A 19,034-nucleotide genomic window follows, 5' to 3' on the forward strand; every position below is an offset into this window, starting at 1 on the left:
ATTATTGTAGATATTAAATAATTAAAGTAAGCACTTAATCTTATTGGGAGCGTAACTAAAGAAAACTAGGATATAACTTGTATAATGAACTTATTTATTTAAGACTGATACATTAAAGCAAATTTACAAAAAAGAGTTGCCTTTTTATACACATTTTGTAAACAAATGTTATATACAATTTCATTTAACCAACAGTGTATACTTTAAAGTTGATAAGTTTTCTGTTATCTTGCTAGATTTCTCAGATCCCTAATGTAGCGCGACTTTGACGAATGCATCCATCTTAAAGACCCAATATACTGAACTGTCCTACCCGTGACATTGACAGCGGGGCGCCACCGTCAATACCGGATCGCTGGTTCCGATTTTTTCCAAGTTGGAAACTTTATAGTTGAACGATGGTGGCGTCCCCCTGTCAATGAGTTGTTGACAGTTTAGTTTAGGTCATACGTACATACATACGTTACATGGCTTTGTTTGTTGAGAGAGTAAAACGGACAAAATTTTTTTATAAATGTAGATGTTAACAGTGATTATGTGGATATTCATACCAAAAGATACTTGCATTTATCGTTCAGGGCTCGATTTTACAATAAGTGTCAAGATAGCTTCTAGAAATTGTTACTTTCATTATCAATTGGTTAGATACTTCCTTGGAAAAAGTAGATAAATTATATGCGATGGGATTGCAATGTAAATATTGCGTCTGTAGTGTCGAATGTTCTGTAGTGTAGAATGTTAAAGATATAAAATAACATTGTGTTTTCAATATAGAGCGGTAGTGTTCTCACAAGAATTGAAATTGATAGTAGAATCAATACCCCGATTGAAGCAGCGGTCTTCGTATGAATATCGGGCTCGGCAGTACAAAATTTAAATACTAACTAGCAATAAACATCTGTTCTAATATGAATAGATCTGGATATAGATTCGTAACAATACATAATGTGGAATCTAGCTACGAATGCTACTGGAAGGGACGTAATAAATTTTACAATTAAATTTACAATTTCGTTGAAGTTTAGAGTTCATATAAAACTGTTAAATATAAAAATGTGGCAATATTTAGAATAATGTGACTGAAATCTGTATTGTCTTTATAAATAGATCTTAACTTAGCTATTTCAACAACCATTCTATAAAAAATCTTTGAATGTCATGTTCTTATGAACATAAAAATAACCTCTGGCTCCTGGTCTAATGCTTTGAATTTCATTGTTTTGAACCTTGAAACATCATTATAAGTTTCTAATTCAAATAATGAAAAATGTTAGCAAGGTGCTGCGCCGGCGCCTACGTATGAATAAATTACATGTGCTGTATAAAAAAAGAAAACTTGTAATTCATAACTTTCTATTGCCGACCCAGTCGAAAGAATTGAATGAATTCCAGCGTAGGGATTAGATCGACCTTACGCCAAAGGTATCAAAATAAAAATAACAAACCGAATAACCGAATTCACAAACATTAGTAATCAACCGGCGAAGTTAATTTTTCAGTTCGTTTCGCTCAAAAGCGCTTACGTCATCGCTATAAACGTTTTGACACATCGATTCGAACAACGAACATTTCTTTTTGTAGGCGGCAAATTCAATAGTAATGTTCAATGACTTCCAAGTATTAAATTACTTTTACGCTGACACCACTTGTTGGCTCCAATGTTGGCCAACACTACTCGTCCAACGTGTGGACCTGGAAAATAGCTTATCCCAACATTGCTGCCAATACCATTTCCTAGATTCGCACGTTGGCCCAACGTGTGCGTAATAGGCTAGTTGCCTAAAAAAATTTTTTTAGTCCGTAATGTTTAATATCAAAAAATATTGGACACGTATAATTTTATTTGTCAATCTAACAAATAATTACATAGTTATGGTGCGTTGAAGTTGCGCACGACGTCACAACGTGCGGCATTTTTAAGCAAGCGTTGACGTCACGGGCCTCTTCTTATGAACTTTGGGGCGCTTTATCTCTTTAAATTTTCATTAGTTTGAAAAAGTGAAAAATACGAGTAGAGTATTTTTTGATAAGTTAACTGACGGACTAATTAAAACTCTTGCTTTTTGACCCAGGCAACATCCCCAAACAACCTTATCACGTACACTTGACACAAACTTAGGGGGTTGTCTAGTACTACATAGAAGTGTTTGGTAATAAACTATCGCTAGTAATCGACAAGTTTCACTTTCCTGGGAGGTTCATCGTTCCGATCTTGGCTGTAGGAAGGGCCGTCTCCATGGTTGTAATCCGAGTGGGCGTGTCTGGGGGCGTGGCCTCGATAGTTTCCACGGAAGGGGCGGCGCCTGTGATCCCAACGATCATCGTGGCGCTCCCATCTTTCATCGTGGCGTTCCCATCTATCGTCGTGGCGCTCCCAGCGGTCGTCGTAGCGAGTGTCGCGCCGGCGATCGTCGTCATAGCGTCGGTCGCGGTTGTCTGCCTGGCGGCGTAGCGGCGCGGTGGCGAAGTCTTTGTTGTTCTCCCAGATCGGGATCCGTTTTTCGGGCGTGGGACTCTTCGTGCGACTTCTGTCTTTTTTCCTGTCCGGATTCGACTCTCTGTGAAGGGAATTTTTGTTTTTAGATTCATAATGTAAAATCAGTAATATTGTGTAAATTAAAACGTAGTAAATCTTATATTGGTACCTTGAGGACGAACCGCTGTGTGATTTGTCAGAATCCGAGTCGCTGGAACGGCGATTCTGTTGGTGCCTCATCTCTCGCTGCCTGCAATACAAAAGAAACAAATAGGGTTTTAGTATTGTTAGACAACTAAGGATTAAATAAAGCTTGGAAATCCAGTGAATATTTTTATTTCCATTTAATCAAAATCAGCTACTCTCTCCCAAACCGAGACACTTTGTATCCAGTTGCTTCCACTTGACACTTGATTCGGCTTTTGCCGTGTCTGTAACGGCTGTCGGCTGGTACTGGGCTGTAGTAAGCTAGCAGTGTTTTTCAACCTGTGGGTCGCGACCCCCTGGGGGGTCGCGAAGCCTCTATAAGGGGGTCGCGAGAGGTCGTAAAAACTACCTCAGTAAAAAAAACATAAATTATAAATACAAAATCCGAAATCTAATTATGCAAATGCATTAAAATGTTGTATGGATTGAAGTATTCGGTCCCTACAAACATCTTTTTAACATTATAAAATGCATGAAAAAAAAAAGGTCGCCAAATATTTTTTCATACTAGGGGGGTCGTGTCATGAAAAAGGTTGAAAAACACTGAGCTAAGGTATACTGACTTGCGTCGCAGCTTGATGGCTAGTTCTCGCATTTCTTGGTCGCGGCGTGCCTGGCGCCTGTTCTCACGTTCCAAGCGCTCCGCCTCAGCCCGCTTGTCGGCTCGGACTGCGGGAATAAACACGTTACAAAATAAAATATCGTTGTCAAATAATAATAATAATAAATAATCTTTATTCACAAATATCATTTCCTGTGATGTAATAAACCACAGCTTCTGCACTAGTTGTGTTGAGTGAGCATTACAGATTACATTTTACATTAAATAATACAGCTCCGATTCCTTATCAGGTGACTATTATTGTGGTTTTTTAAAGATTATGAATCATAAATATTGTGATATATGAACAAATTATGTGTGTATGTGTGTGTGTGTGTGAGTGTTAGTGTTGTGTTTGAGAGTGTGTAAGATGAGTCGCATGTCAAGAATATGGGAGGATTCGTTCCGAATCTGCATAATTAAGGTCCAATAACCAAAGTTTGACTTTACGTTTGGCTTCATATAGGGATAGGTCTTTTAGGGGGCATTTTCGGATTACTTTATTGTAAATATGGGGGTGTGAAAACAGAGGAAGGCGTTTGGCAAACGTGGTGCGGGCCGTGATAATACTACCATGTATACTACTAATAAATACCAACAGTGTTACGAAATACCGTCGTCAAAAAACATTATTTTGCACTGGCAACTGTCACAAAATAGCGTTATTAAATAATGATAACGTTATCGTTATTCTCTGCCAGTGGTTCACTCCTCACACAGATGCGTTACGTCAGGCATTTTAGTCTCTTCTGCAGGAAGTCGGCCCTATCTAATTTAGTTGCCTTTTACGACTTCCAACAGAAAGAGTGGGGATGGTCCTATTCTATTCTGTTGGAACCACACACACGGCTAGGCTGTGTTTATTTGAGATGAATTCTATCGCACCACAGAGTGCCTATTTAAAACGTGTTGTTACAGAAAAATAGATTATTCAATAGCTCAACTTTCAAAATTGGTGTCTTTATATCACGACTACTTTCAAAGAAATATTCAACCAATAATGATACAAAATTTAAAAATCCTAAACGTAAATCCGTTACCATAGCACGCGTGCTATAGAGAGGGCTATGCTCGGTGTCTCTTTACGAGATCGAATCAGAAATGAGGAGATCCGTAAACGAACTAAAGTCGCTGACATAGCCCGACGGATCAGCAAGCTGAAGTGGCAGTGGGCAGGGCACATAGTACGCAGAACTGACGGCCGATGGGGCAGCAAGGTTCTGGAATGGAGGCCACGTGCCGGAAAACGCAGCGTGGGACGTCCACCCACAAGGTGGACCGACGACCTGATAAAGGTAGCAGGAAGGCGCTGGATGCAGGCCGCTACCAACCGTGCGATGTGGAAGTCATTGGGGGAGGCCTATGTTCAGCAGTGGACGTCCTGTGGCTGAAATGATGATGATGATGAAATCCGTTACAAAACTCACGTTGCCTTGATAGCTGCGCCTGCATCTTGCGCCGGAGTTTCTCCTTCAAAGACAGCGTCTCGCGCGACGGGCCCTGCAAGAGTAGACACGTTTATAAAGAGAAATGGTTGGCGAGACGTGTCTCGGGTGAGACACGCCTCTGGGAACTTTGTTATGGTTAGAACTATTTGTGGCCACCTATTTGGTACGATGACAACTTTTCTTATAGAGTTTAAATATTAACAAATGAATGACTATGGCTCCTTATTTTATGTTGAAGCTCAAAATTATATCTCGAGTCTATTAATGGTTAATTTTTAAACAAGATTGAATTTATGTTTCATATACAAGTATGACATTTTATTTATTTATTTATTAGGTACACCAACAAAGTCACACACATACAGTTCATACATTTTAAGATGGTTTAACACATGATGCGCGTATGACCTCAATTACAGGTATACACAGCATTTCTTTTTGCATTGTTGGGTACTTATACTTTAGACTGAGAATAGGGAATTATTTACTAAGATACTGTAATGATGAATAAGTAAGATACATTTGGATAGAACTACTTTTACGTTTCATTTACCAGAATAACTTTGTTAAGATGTTATGAAAGGAAAGATTTAATAAATTCGCACACGAAAATTAATAGAGAACATTATCTTAAAAGCAAACTGTCTTATGCTTAAACATACAAAAATAACACAAATAATTAGCAAGCGTTTGGTAACCCAAGAAGTTTCCTGAATCTGGACAGGATCTGGTTCAAATATAACAAGCGAAAATTGTCTACCGATTTGCCAAGAACTTCATTTGAATTTTTTAAACCAAGTAGATATACAGGGTGTTAGATAAATGGGTAGGTATATGAGCCGACACTAGCCCATGTTAACATGGTCATATAAATGGTATGGTGAAGTCAGAAAATTGATATCTTCATTTTAATTATTTTGATTTTCATACAAATCGGATTTTATAAAATTTATTTTGTATGACAATTAAAAAAAATAAAATGATGATATCAAATTTCTGACTTCACCATACCATTTATATGACCATGTTAACATGGGCTAGTGTCGGCTCATATGCCCATTTACCTAACACCCTGTAGAAAGATAAAAAGATATGTATTATTTAAATTTTGATTCCTTCATCATATTTTTTAGATCTGAAGAAAAAGACTAATCAAAGAGAAAGATCGCAAAGTGAAGTATGACCTGCTGACCAAGTGGTTTAGCCAAGTAACCACATGTGAAGCTTGGCCGAGATAAGTACAAAACCAAACTGTTATCAGACAGCCAAGTGCCTTGGCTAAGTAGGTATTATTAGACTGCCAAGTGCCTTGGCCAAGTAGCTGTGGGAATGAACGGGGTAATCTAATGTAAGCGTACGGGTGAAGCAAATGATTCTTACTGACTTTGGAGCTGGCTCCAGATCGTAACTGATTCTGGTTTGAGTTGGATTTATTGCCAACCGCCGATCTGTAACAAACACACTTTCTGTAGTTACATTGACATAACAAAAGAAGAAAAACTAAACGATAGACCCATGCCCGTTTTCACCATCAATAACTAATTTTTAAGTGACCCATATGAAAACAAAATTCCTGTTATTTGTTACCATAGGGGTCACTTAAAAATTAGGGATTGATGATGAAAACGGGCATAAATAAACGGTGGGACCATTTACGGAACCCCGACGGATGAAAATGAAGTTTTCGTCAAATACAAGGCTGGGAGCATAGGAACGTTTGGAGTAGACTAGTGTCATGGAGATAAATGAACTGACTAGCCATTTTACGTATTCTGTTTAGACTAAACTAATGTTATAGAGAAGCAACCTGAATTTATGATGTTTAGATCTCACATACCTGTATGGTTGACGTTTTATTGGCAATGCTGCAATCTTCAAGTCTTATAATGCTTGACAACGTTTTTATGTTTTATTTAATAAACATTTTTGCAGAAAATGTGTCTTACAGACTTAGAGTCTTAGAGTGATTGGTTTATAGTGGCAAATGCTTTGAAAACAACAGTTTGTGTTTGGTGTGGAAGTTGTGACTTGTGATAGCTTGATGATAGGAGTTATGGTGTCAAATGCTTTTCCAAATGGCTCGTGCGAGGTGCTCAATTTATTGTTGTGGTGAAATTGTGCCTTGGAGTAATAGCTTTATGGTGCCAAATGCTATAACAACTCATGTGTGGTGTGGTGCTCACTTGTTGTGGTCGGTAGAGTCGGAAGAGTCTAGGTCACTGGAAGACCGGTCCTCGGCGCGCCGCCCGTAGTACCGCGCCACCGGCTTCTCAGCTCGTTCCGTACTGGATACCAAATTAAAATGTTACTAAAATAAACTTTCATTTCGCCAGACGAATGAATACCTGGGATACGTTCTGCCAGTACAAGATATCTCTCATCTGAATCTTATCATCGTATCTCATTCCAATTAAAAATATGGTAGCAGTCTTATACAGCTAAATACCGCGCGAAGACTATTTTTATGCAGTGCTATGCCGCCCGCGCAGATTGTTTGACAAGGCAGGTATTTGACCGCAATCGCACCTGGTGTCAAATGAGATGGTTGGTAGATATCTACTCTGTAAGTGCCTATTCACTCTCGCCTTGAAAAGGCCCAGATTATAGTGTTCAGGAAAGACAGCAGCAGGCAGCGAATTCCAGTCCCTAGCTGTTCGCATTATAAGAGTCATCGAAACGCTTAATGCGAGCTGGTGGAATGTCGACAATGTAGGATGGTACGCTAATCTGCGACCTTATTGTCCCGAAGCAGTGGTAGGGTTGTGATGCGCAAAAGTGCTTTTTAAAGGACTCATTGCATAAATAATTTGATTTAGTTACCATACTTACTTACCGTAGGGAATCGTATCGTAATCATTTTTGTAAAAATAAACTTTAAAATCTTTCTAAAAAGGTCTACCTTAGAGTTACATCGCCGATAGAACTAAAAAAGTCAAGCTTACCTTTCGTAGGACATCGACCGGGAGTTATTACGCTTGCTATATCCGTGACTGTGGACACCAAACAAAACTATATTAGCTATTTATACAATTTTAGTCAGTAAAACTACTGCTGCTCTATCCATTTTCTCTGGAATCCATTTTTATACAGCAAAACGCTGATGTTTAATAAAATTGTCTGACAGGACTCAGAAATTTAAAGATAAGTTAGTTATGAAGTCAATGTAAAAAATATGACGACGCCATACACGCATCTCGATTCAAAGTGATCATCAAATAATTATAAATTGCCCAACTATGTAATTCAATGGTATTTATTTATTGACAAAAGTGCTAAATATTTTGACAGATTAAACATTTATGCTCAAGTGTGAAAACGACTTTGGTATAAAAAAAATATACTTTTACCTTCTCAGTCTCTATTGTAATTAATTTCATCAACCGTAAATGTATACAAACCCGTCTGTAATGTAAAGTTTCAATCGTGTAATCAAATGTATACAAACTTTGGCGGGCTGCGTGACCTCCGGCGGTAGTTGCGTGATCGCGAGCGCGAACGTGATCGCGAGCGTGACGACGAACGTGAGCGCGAGCGCGAATACGAGCGGCGATACGAACGGGATCGGGAGCGCGACCGGGATTTTGATCTGTGGAAACAAAATTGAATGAAATTCGGTTTGAAAGTAAAACGGACAACAATCATAAAGATACAAATATAACACTTCTATGTAGGTACTTGTGATCTCTCTTCGCACTTTGCGCGTGTTTATCTGGTCAGATTGTTAAGATCAAGGAGCAAATTGAGGGCCTGGTGATCTATCACACAGGGATTACCCTAGTTTAGACACCAGTCTCTCGCAAAGGTTCTGTTATTGTAACATTCACAATAATGTAGTACCCATTATTCTTTGTTACCTTTGTGAAGAGAAAATAAACATTTTATTATTATTATTACTCTATTCGTTGAGGATTAAAAATCATAAAAATCTTAGCTACAACGAGTAGCTAGTAGGGCCAAAAGATAAGGAGACTTGTAAATAGTCTCTTAAGGGTGATTTTTTATTAATTTATTTTTGACGTTCATGAGATCTTGGTCAAAACATGATAAGGCGATTAATTTGCTCATTACAAAATAAGTACAAATAAAATAAAAAAACCCTTTAAAAAGTCAACAATACGCAATCTTACCTCGACCGGGATTTGGAGCGAGAACGGGATCGCGACCGCGATCGCGATATTGACCGAGACTTCGACCTGGGTTGAGGTCCATAGGGACCCATCATTGGTCGCGCCGGGGATCTAAAAATACAATGAAGAATTTACTAAATGTTTAGTCAAAGTCAAAGTCAAAATTTCTTTATTTGTTTAGACTAATAAATAGTTCTTACAAATCGTCATTTTGCTCTTAAAGAGCCTCTACATGTCTCATAATCTTTTTACCCTACCAGCGCTTTGAGACCAACATTTGGCAAGTGCTGAGAAGAAGCGCCGCAACAAACTCAGTCACCACTGTCTGCCGGTTAATATAAATAAATAGAAATAGTAGTAGTAGGTACATTCGATTCAGGAGCAGTTCACTGAATTTACCATGCATTCTTGTATGGTGTATATTATAAGAATGGGTATACAAGAATAGCATATTAAATAAATAGCAATAGTGTTATTTTTATAGAATGCGGAGCTTACTTCATTTTTGGTTTGCGTGCAACTTCTGAATATAGTGGTTCTTTCTTCAGGTTTATTTTCAGTTTGTCCGCATACAGAGGTTTCGGAGGTGGTGGTTCTGTAAAAGAAGAACAGGCATTTACGTATCGAATATTTCATGGTAAAATCAAAGGATAGGAAGGTAATGAAATGAATAAAATGAATATGGAAAATCACGTCTAATATCCGTGTCGCACCCACTCCTCTAAAGGTTGGGGACGACACTGGAAGATGTCGACAATGGAGAAGTTTTTTTTTTTCTTTGATTAAAACTTGAAAATATAAGTAAAACTAATAATAATTGTAAAAGAGTCATGAAAATATAATAATATCTACAAATAAAGAAGTTAAAGGGCCCTAAAGTTGCGCTTAACAAATATTTTGCGCCATTTGATCGGTGTAGTCACGGCAGTCATTCGGAGTACAAACAGTAAAATAAATGACCCCTGGTCCTGTGCTGTTTTTTAAAATCTAGTAGTTTTCAATTTTTCAGCCAGGGTCAAGATTCTTTCTTAGTAAAATTTTGTGACCTTTTTTAAAAATATCCCTGACCTGGCCATATACAAAAAGAAGAAGAAGACTGACGTGGTAAGCATTGTTTTTGAAACTAGAACGGGTGGCGTGACGACACGGCACCGCCTATGATGTTTGAGTTTCACGCGAAAATATGTAGGTAATTTAAATAATTAATTTCTCAGCCATTTATTGATGGATTTCAAAAATAACTTCACCGTCTTTTTAGTTTTGGTCTCTATTTTAATCCCATTCAGTGAAATGTAATGTTTTCAACATTACGAAACTTCTCCATTACACTCACGGTCGTCGTCGCCGCCGAAGGACGTGATGAACTGTATGGCGGCGGGCGCGTCGGGCGAAGGCGAGCGCGGGCCTCGTAGGGCGGGCTCACCACGCGGGTGACGCGGGCCACTGAAGGTTGGGGCCTACAATAGAAGCCATCGACATACGGGACTATTCCCACCTCTCGTTCCCACCGCTGCAACTCCTGTGTAGCCAGGATCTACAGCTTGACCGCCATAAAAACCCAACCAATGAAGGTCAAGTTTGTCCCGGGGGAAAGTCGTCGACAGTACACTCACGGTCGTCGTCGCCGCCGAAGGACGTGATGAACTGTATGGCGGCGGGCGCGTCGGGCGAGGGGGAGCGCGGCGCGGCGTAGCTATAGTCTGGTCCGGGAGCACGTAGAATTTTGTCCAATGACCCCAAGCTACCCATCCTTATCGCTCACGCGTAATTATGTTACTGTCACGCTCGCACACTCACTGCGGGCTCCCGTGCCACAGTCGCGACAGCAATATAATTACGCGCGAGCGATAAGGATGGGTAGCTTGGGGTCATTGGACAAAATTCTACGTGCTCCTGGACCAGACTATAGGCGGGCTCACCGCGCGGGCCACTGAAGGTTGGGGCCTACACTGGAAGCCATCGACATACGGGACTATTCCCACCGTTGCAACTCCTGTGTAGTCAGGATCTACAGCTTGACCGCCATAAAAACCCAACCAATGAAGGTCAAGTTTGTCCCGGGGGAAAGTCGTCGACTGTTCGAGCACCTTCGGCTGCCCTCGGTTGCTCTCGGCCTCGGCCGCTGACTTCACCTCACGCCACCGGAAACACCGCGTGCGCTTGCTTATAATTGCCAACCAAACTGGTCATTAACGTAGTTTCTTTCAATAAACCTGTAATACAGTCCACTCCGAAGGGACCCCGATCACATCCCTAAGCAGGCTCTGGATTGGAATCGCCAAGGAAAACGCAAACGTGGTCGACCCAGGCAAACTTGGCGGCGCACTGTAGCGGACGAGGCGAAGAAGATCGGCAAGACCTGGAGCGAGATCAAGCGAGAAGCTCAAGACCGAACGAGATGAAGGACTGTTGTGGACGCCCTCTGCCCCATCTAGGGGACATAGGACCATAAGTCAAGACAGTCCACTACGTTCTCATTTCATCAATTCCCGGTCGAGGCCCCTACATTTTGGTCCTTCGAGTACACTCACGGTCGTCGTCGCCACCGAAGGACGTGATGAACTGTATGGCTGACGGCGCGTCGGGTGACGGCGAGCGCGGGCCGCGTAGCTATAGTCTGGTCCGGGAGCACGTAGAATTTTGTCCAATGACCCCAAGCTACCCATCCTTATCGCTCACGCGTAATTATGTTACTGTCACGCTCGCACACTCACTGCGGGCTCCCGTCCCGCAGTCGCGACAGCAATATAATTACGCGCGAGCGATAAGGATGGGTAGCTTGGGGTCATTGGACAAAATTCTACGTGCTCCCGGACCAGACTATAGGCGGGCTCACCGCGCGGGTCACTGAAGGTTGGGGCCTACACTGGAAGCCATCGACATACGGGACTATTCCCACCGCTGCAACTCCTGTGTAGCCAGGATCTACAGCTTGACCGCCACAAAAACCCAACCAATGAAGGTCAAGTTTGTCCCGGGGGAAAGTCGTCGACTGTTCGAGCACCTTCGGCTGCCCTCGGTTGCTCTCGGCCTCGGCCGCTGACTTCACCTCACGCCACCGGAGACACCGCGTGCGCTTGCTTATAATTGCCAACCAAACTGTCATTAAGGTTTCTTTCAATAAACCTGTAATACAGTCCACTACGTTCTGATTTCATCAATTCCCGGTCGAGGCCCCTACATTTTGGTCCTTCGAGTACACTCACGGTCGTCGTCGCCGCCGAAGGACGTGATGAACTGTATGGCTGACGGCGCGTCGGGCGAGGGCGAGCGCGGGGGCCGCGCGGGCGACGCGGAGGGCGAGCGCGAGCGCGGCGCGGCGTAGCTATACGCGCGCGCGAGCGATAAGGATGGGTAGCTTGGGGTCATTGGACAAAATTCTACGTGCTCCCGGACCAGACTATAGGCGGGCTCACCGCGCGGGCCACTGAAGGTTGGGGCCTACACTGGAAGCCGGCGACAGTACACTCACGGTCGTCGTCGCCGCCGAAGGACGTGATGAACTGTATGGCTGACGGCGCGTCGGGCGACGGCGAGCGCGGGGGCCGCGCGGGCGACGCGGAGGGCGAGCGCGAGCGCGGCGCGGCGTAGCTGGGCGGGCTCACCACGCGGGACGCTAGCTTCTTGTCGCTGGAACAATTGATACTTCCATTAGGGCTGATTTTTCAATCGTCGGATAACTTTTAACTGAAGAATTGAATTGTCATTTTGTCATGTTTAACCGACAATTGAAAATTATGGTGCGTCCTGACTGGGCGAACGAACTCACTCAAGAGCAGAGTGAGCAGGATGACCAGCGTACCTACCGCGCGAGCCGTTCGCACAGTGTGGACGCGCCATAACACTTCTGAGTGGTTCCATCACTATTCTCGCCAGTTATTTGTCGCTGCTAAAGTGAACATAAGGTTATTTGATGTGTGACAACACAGTTCTTACTTCGCACATTTTATGCTTGTCATGTTCCCTACACTAGTGGAGAGAGGACTAAGAGACAGGTGACTGCGATAACCTGACAAAGAGCTAGACGATAGAGTACTAGAGAAATAAACGACAAGGTACTAGGGGACAGAGACCAAACGGCAAGGTACTAGGGTCAGAGAACTAGATGGTAGGGTACTAGGAGACAGTACTTTACAACAGAGTACTAGGGGATAGAGCTAGACGACAGGGGACCGAGCTGGATGACAGAAAGTTAAACGACAGAGGACTAGGGGGCAGTGTACTAGAGGGACAGAGGACTAGACGACAGGGGACTAGGAGACAAAGAACTAGGGGGACAGAGATCTAGACGACAGGGTACTAGAGGACAGAGAACTGGACGACATAGGTCTAGGGCAGAACACCCGCCTAAAACTCCAGTAGGTCGCAACCCGCCATGCCCCACATTAAATGAATATCAGACAGAGGGCAGAGCAGGGTTTCCCAATTTTTTTTTGCCAAGGAACCCTAATTGTTTATACTTTTCCTACCTAGTACCCTCGTACTACTCCGCCCGCACGCCCTGCTCCTCCCTTGTGCGTAAACAAGTCGGTGCGAGCGAACAACGTCGGTCACGAAACGTGGGATAATATTTTTTACGGAACCCTTGCGGCCTTTCCACGGAACCCCAGGGTTCCGCGGACCACCATTCGGGAACCGCTGGCCTAGAGTACTAGAATATAACACTAGTATCTACTGACCGGTGCGCGCGCCTCTCCCTTCTGCTCTTCCGTCCCGAGAACATGGCTTTCTCCTTCTCCTCCCGAAGAAGCTGCTTCTGCTGCTCCGCGTCATCCGCGTCGCCCGTCAGGAACGAGAACAGGTCGCAGCCCGCCATGCCCCACACGGGAATGGCTTATAAAGAACTATGGGACAGAGGACTAGACGACAGGGGCTAGAGGACAGAGAGCTAGACGATGGAAAACTAGACGGCAGAGGACAAGAGGACTAGGGGCAGAGAGCTAGAAGACAGAGGACTAGGGGACAGAGAACTAAACGACAGAGAACAAGATGACGGAAGAAGGGGACAGAAAGCTAGGGGACAAAGGACTAAGGGGACAGAGAGCTAGACGATAGAGGACTAGGGGGACAGAGAGCTAGATGACAGAGGACTAGGAGATAAAGCAACAGAGGGAGAGAGGACTAGACGACAGGGGACTAGGGGACAGAGAGACGCAGAGGACTAGACAACAGGAGACTAGGGCAGAACATCCGCGTAAAACAAGTAGGGCGCAACCCGCCATGCCCCACATCAAACGACTAGTTGACAGAGTATCTAGAGTACTAGAACATAAAACACTAGTATCTACTAACCGGTGCGCGCGTCTCTCCCTTCTGCTCTTCCGTCCATAGATCTAGAAAACTAGACGACAGGGTACTAGGGGATAGATCTAGACGACAGGGTACTAGGGGACAGAACTAGACGACAGGGGACTAGGGCAGAAAAACACTAGTATCTACTGACCGGTGCGCGCGTCTTTCCCTTCTGCTCTTCCGTCCCGAGAACATGGCTTTCTCCTTCTCCTCCCGAAGAAGCTGCTTCTGCTGCTCCGCGTCATCCGCGTCGCCCGTCAGGAACGAGAACAGGTCGCAGCCCGCCATGCCCCACACGGGACCCACCGCGTTCAGGGAATGGTTTGTAAAGAACTAGACGACAGAGGACTAGGGGAATGGAGGACTAGGGATAGAGGACTAGGGGACAGAGAGCTAGATGACAAGAGGACTAGAGGACAGAGAGCTTGACGACAGAGGACTAGGGGACAGAGAACTAGACCACTGGGTACTAGGGGACAGAGAACTACATAGACCACTGGGTACTAGGGGACAGAGAACTAGACCAGTGGGTACTAGGGGACAGAAAACTAGACCACTGGGTACTAGGGGACAGAGAAATAGACCACTGGGTACTAGGGGACAGAGAACTAGACCAGTGGGTACTAGGGGACAGAAAACTAGACCACTGGGTACTAGGGGACAGAAAACTAGACCACTGGGTACTAGGGGACAGAAAACTAGACCACTGGGTACTAGGGGACAGAAAACTAGACCACTGGGTACTAGGGGACAGAGAACTAGACGACAGGGTACTAGAAGACAGAACTAGACGACAGGGTACTAGGGGAAAGAACTAGACGACAGGGTACTAGGGAACAAAGAACTAGGCGACAGGGGACTAGGGCAGAAAAACACTAGTATCCACTGACCGGTGCGCGCGCCTCTCCCTTCTGCTCTTCCGTCCCGAGAACATGGCTTTCTCCTTCTCCTCGCGAAGAAGCTGCTTCTGCTGCTCCGCGTCATCCGCGTCGCCCGTCAGGAACGAGAACAGGTCGCAGCCCGCCATGCCCCACACGGGACCCACCGCGTTGAGGGAGTGGCTTATAAAGAACTAGGGGACAGAGAGCTAGACGACAGAGGACTAGGGGATAGAGGACTAGACGACAGGGGCTAGAGGACAGAGGACAAGACAACGGAAGACTAGGGGACAGAGCTAGATGACAGAGGACTAGGGGACAGAGAGCTAGATGACACGATGACTAGGGGACAGAGCTAGACGACGGAGGACTAGGGGAAAGAGAGCTAGACGACGGAGGACTAGGGGACAGAAAGCTAAACGACAGAACACAAGATGACGGAAGACGGGGACAGAAAGCTAAACGACAGAACACAAGATTACGGAAGACGGGGACAGAAAGCAAGGGGAAAAAGGACTAAGGGGACAGAGAGCTAGATGACACGATGGATGACGAGAGGGACAGAGGACTAGGGGACAGAGAGCTAAGGGACAGAGGACTAGTGTACAGATAACTAAGATACAGAAGATTAGGGAACAGAGGACCTAAGAATACAAGAACAGCATAAGACACTAGTATCTACTGACCGGTGCGCGCGCCTCTCCCTCCTGCTCTTCCGTCCCGAGAACATTGCTTTCTCCTTCTCCTCGCGAAGAAGCTGCTTCTGTTGCTCCGCGTCATCCGCGTCGCCCGTCAGGAACGAGAACAGGTCGCAGCCCGCCATGCCCCACACGGGACCCACCGCGTTCAGGGAATGCGCCTGCGCTCACGAAATTAGGGTTATTGATCTACTGAGATATGAATACAACGTGCTCCTTTTGTTTTCCGGAAATTTTAGGGGTATATTCTATAAATAAAAACTAGTTAAAGAGTCTTAGGAATATGTGTTTTAAAAGTTTTTGAAGATATTGTGGATTCTAGATTTAGAAGATACCTAGTTGATTTAGATTATAGTATCAGGCCTGTTCATCTCCGCGAGTTTACATCGAAAACAAAACACGCACGATTGCCCCCTACAAGAGTACTATTCGACAAGGCCTCACATACGAGCGAACATTGACTCACGCACGCGTATTCTTGTGTATGATGGAAAAAAATAAAGAAAATGGTGTACTAAATACTGTGCAGTATTTAACTGCCTAAATAATAATAAAAACACAGAATGTACTTTTTTAAGTTGCCTGAAGACACTGAGAGGTAAATAAGTAGTTAATATTATTCATGATAATTCATGCTAAATCATGTATTTCCTCCGCCATTTTCTGCATATTGGCACCTCACGTCACATCATTTTACCGAAGTCAGCCCTATAGCTTCGGCGCAGTACCGATCACTGACGTTTGTCAACAAAACTTCTGACAAACTTGCTTGACTCTTGAGACAAGCTAAATTACACCATATTGTTAATGACATTGAGCATACATTTTTTTAAATACCTTCGCGAAGTAAAACTTCTGTACGTAGTACTTATTATTATTCTGTGATAGTATCATCAATCTAGTTTTTTTTTTTCAAAATTGTCACCTAGTCTTTTTTTGCAGACTTTTCATTGATAAGTGTATGTAAAATTATGAATAATTTCAGTGAAAATTAAGTTTTTAAATAATTTTGTATGAAAAAATAAGTCTGAAAAAATTGTTGAGTTTAACAAAAAATGTAATGCCATTCCATTTTTTGAAGTGGTCCTATTAATACCCTAGAGTTCCAGGAAATCAAAAAGAGCATGTGTTACAGAACGAAGCTCAAAACCTCAATGAATTTCCTAAATTGCGCAGTTAAGGTACCACTGGCGAGTGAGTTCCTTTCGTTTGCTTGTGGCAGTATCCTTAATAAAATTGAATTTACTCATTTGTAGCACTGGCAAATAGATACACTAGCTTTTTGGCTCTGAAGCGGTATTATAGCATTTTGAATCACCTAGTTGGTGCCTGCTATTTGTAAGCAGAATTAAGGAAACCCTCGTTCAATTTATCTTATCTATCTTAGCATCTTATCTATCATAAGTATGTTGAAACAGGACCTACCTTATTTATCACCTGAAGAAATTAATTTTATTTGACACAAAATAATTAAACTGAAAATGCCTAAGCCATATTTCATTAATTCTCTGGCAAAATTCATTGATTCATGATACACGGTAAAATTTTAAAGCAAAAGTAAAAAAATCAACAATTCTCCTCACCTGTGAAGCCTCCATTTTATTGACATCAATGCTCAGGTCCACATCAATGAGCTCAAGATCCGAGTCATCGTCCGAATCCTTTTGTTCCACTTTTTTAAGATCTGGGCCTGTAATTAACAGCAAATGCCATCATAACGCCCAAACGGTGTCCCAAATACTTAACTCCCCAACGCTACCCCGAGGACTTATCCGTGACATATAACAGTAAAGCTGAATCTACCGTTAGAGCTAGAGGGTTGGGCTCCCGGATCTGAATAATTGTATCCTATAGCTGCTCCGGTTCCTTTCTTTTCGTTCAACTTCCCCTTTTGCATTTCCTTCTCTTCGATGGTGACACCGAATTGTTCTTCGATGGCCAGCTGCTGTAGGAATTTGTCTTCACCTGGAAAAAACATTTAGGTTAGGTAGTTTCTTAGCTCCAATTTTTAAAACAAATTCTTTAAAATGTAAGAAGTAATTAGTACTAATTAGTTAGATAACTTAGTTTAAACACATTTAGGCTAGTTTTAATTGCATGCTTTTTGCACCTCATTGTTATTATGTTTCTAATTATCACTTCTAATGCTTCCTCATTTAAAAGACATAAGAAATTACTTAAATTATAAATTGTATTTGGAATTGAAGCATTACAGCAACTTTGAAGACAATAGAAATAATAGCTCAGTTTCTAACACAAACTCTTATTTGAATAAATATGTGCATTCAATTTAATGCTGTTGAATGAATAAAATACTCACTTATCCCAAGAAACATATTCTGTGCGAGGATTCTGTATCGCTCATAGTTGCACTGCCTTTCTTCAGGATCTAGCTCCTCTGGGGGTACGTCAGGGTATTTTATTTCTGGTATGAAGTCCAAATGGGCTCGGACATCAAATCTATCAATCATGTTGTTGGAATCACCCTGCCATGGCATCCTACAAAGAAATACCGAATTTAGAAATGTGTGTAAGGTTTTTCCAATACCACATAGGTTTGTTTGCAATCATTATCTAAAGAAATTTTCTATCATAGAAACTCACATAATAGCCGAACTCTCCCCGGCGGCAGCAATAGCGGGATCTAGGTGAATCTTGCATGGTCTACCGTGTAGTTGAAGGAATTGTGTAGGTTCTGCCTTCTGAAATTCAATTTATCAATAATCAAGGGTAGGTACCTTCTTTCAACAAAAAAATTGCGGTGAAATTACTTTTGTTAGGGCTCACAAACCAACTATTTAGTTAATATTGATATTTATTTACGTGATATACCATTACTTGGAGATAAACTTACGATTTTCTCATAGAAATCTTTACGACGCTCCGCCCTGCGTCGATAATCGACTATCAGACCGCGAATCATTCGCTCCTGTTTTCTTGCTTCGTGCCACATTTTAGTTCACTTATAACGCAATAATTTAGCACAATATCAGCACATTTCTTGTTCTTTTGACGATATTATAACACTGAAACTGGAAGACAAAATCAAAAATAATTCCACCGACACCATTCATCTCGCCATTTTTAATCTTTTATGACGTTCCGATTAACAGAATAGCTGTTTTACGTTTTGCAAAAAAAAAAAACGAATTAAACACACTTTAATCAGAATAATCTTATTAAATTAATTATACCTACTAAATGACTAAGTTCAACTAGCATTCATTAGGTTTACAATAAAATTGATATATTAATGAAGAAATAAGAAAATAAGTAAAGAACAAAAAGTTTGCAAGCGTAAATTGAA

The 19,034-nt window shown here is 42.6% G+C and overlaps 1 protein-coding gene across 1 annotated transcript; it reads right to left on the bottom strand.

Moving 5' to 3' along the window:
- Positions 1–73: 73 nt before the first annotated feature.
- LOC135078359 (CLK4-associating serine/arginine rich protein) lies at positions 74–18,801 on the bottom strand. Its single transcript, XM_063972957.1, has 23 exons — positions 18,582–18,801; positions 18,332–18,429; positions 18,048–18,226; positions 17,531–17,692; positions 17,311–17,417; positions 15,667–15,888; positions 15,026–15,223; positions 14,303–14,484; positions 14,152–14,192; positions 13,539–13,692; positions 12,256–12,489; positions 12,066–12,184; positions 10,473–10,559; positions 9,358–9,454; positions 8,860–8,970; positions 8,178–8,318; positions 7,675–7,722; positions 6,916–7,017; positions 6,117–6,180; positions 4,712–4,784; positions 3,247–3,352; positions 2,646–2,726; positions 74–2,558 (listed from the first exon to the last, which is right to left on the bottom strand). Exons 1-23 carry the CDS (start codon positions 18,678–18,680, stop codon positions 2,165–2,167), a joined length of 3,099 nt encoding a protein of 1,032 aa, XP_063829027.1. The 5' UTR covers positions 18,681–18,801; the 3' UTR covers positions 74–2,164.
- Positions 18,802–19,034: the final 233 nt, after the last annotated feature.

This window comes from Ostrinia nubilalis, chromosome 14, assembly GCF_963855985.1.
Source record: "Ostrinia nubilalis chromosome 14, ilOstNubi1.1, whole genome shotgun sequence".
Classification (NCBI taxonomy): domain Eukaryota; kingdom Metazoa; phylum Arthropoda; class Insecta; order Lepidoptera; family Crambidae; genus Ostrinia; species Ostrinia nubilalis.

Bases quoted from the DNA above. Each gene is read 5' to 3' on its own strand.
- LOC135078359 (XM_063972957.1), bottom strand. From the start codon at position 18,680: ATGTGGCACGAAGCAAGAAAACAGGAGCGAATGATTCGCGGTCTGATA. The intron at 12,490-13,538 runs GTCAGTAGATAC...CAATTGTTCCAG, and splicing joins AGGGAGAGGCGCGCGCACCG to CGACAAGAAGCTAGCGTCCC. The intron at 4,785-6,116 runs GTCAGTAAGAAT...CTACTCTTGCAG, and splicing joins GATCTGGAGCCAGCTCCAAA to GGCCCGTCGCGCGAGACGCT.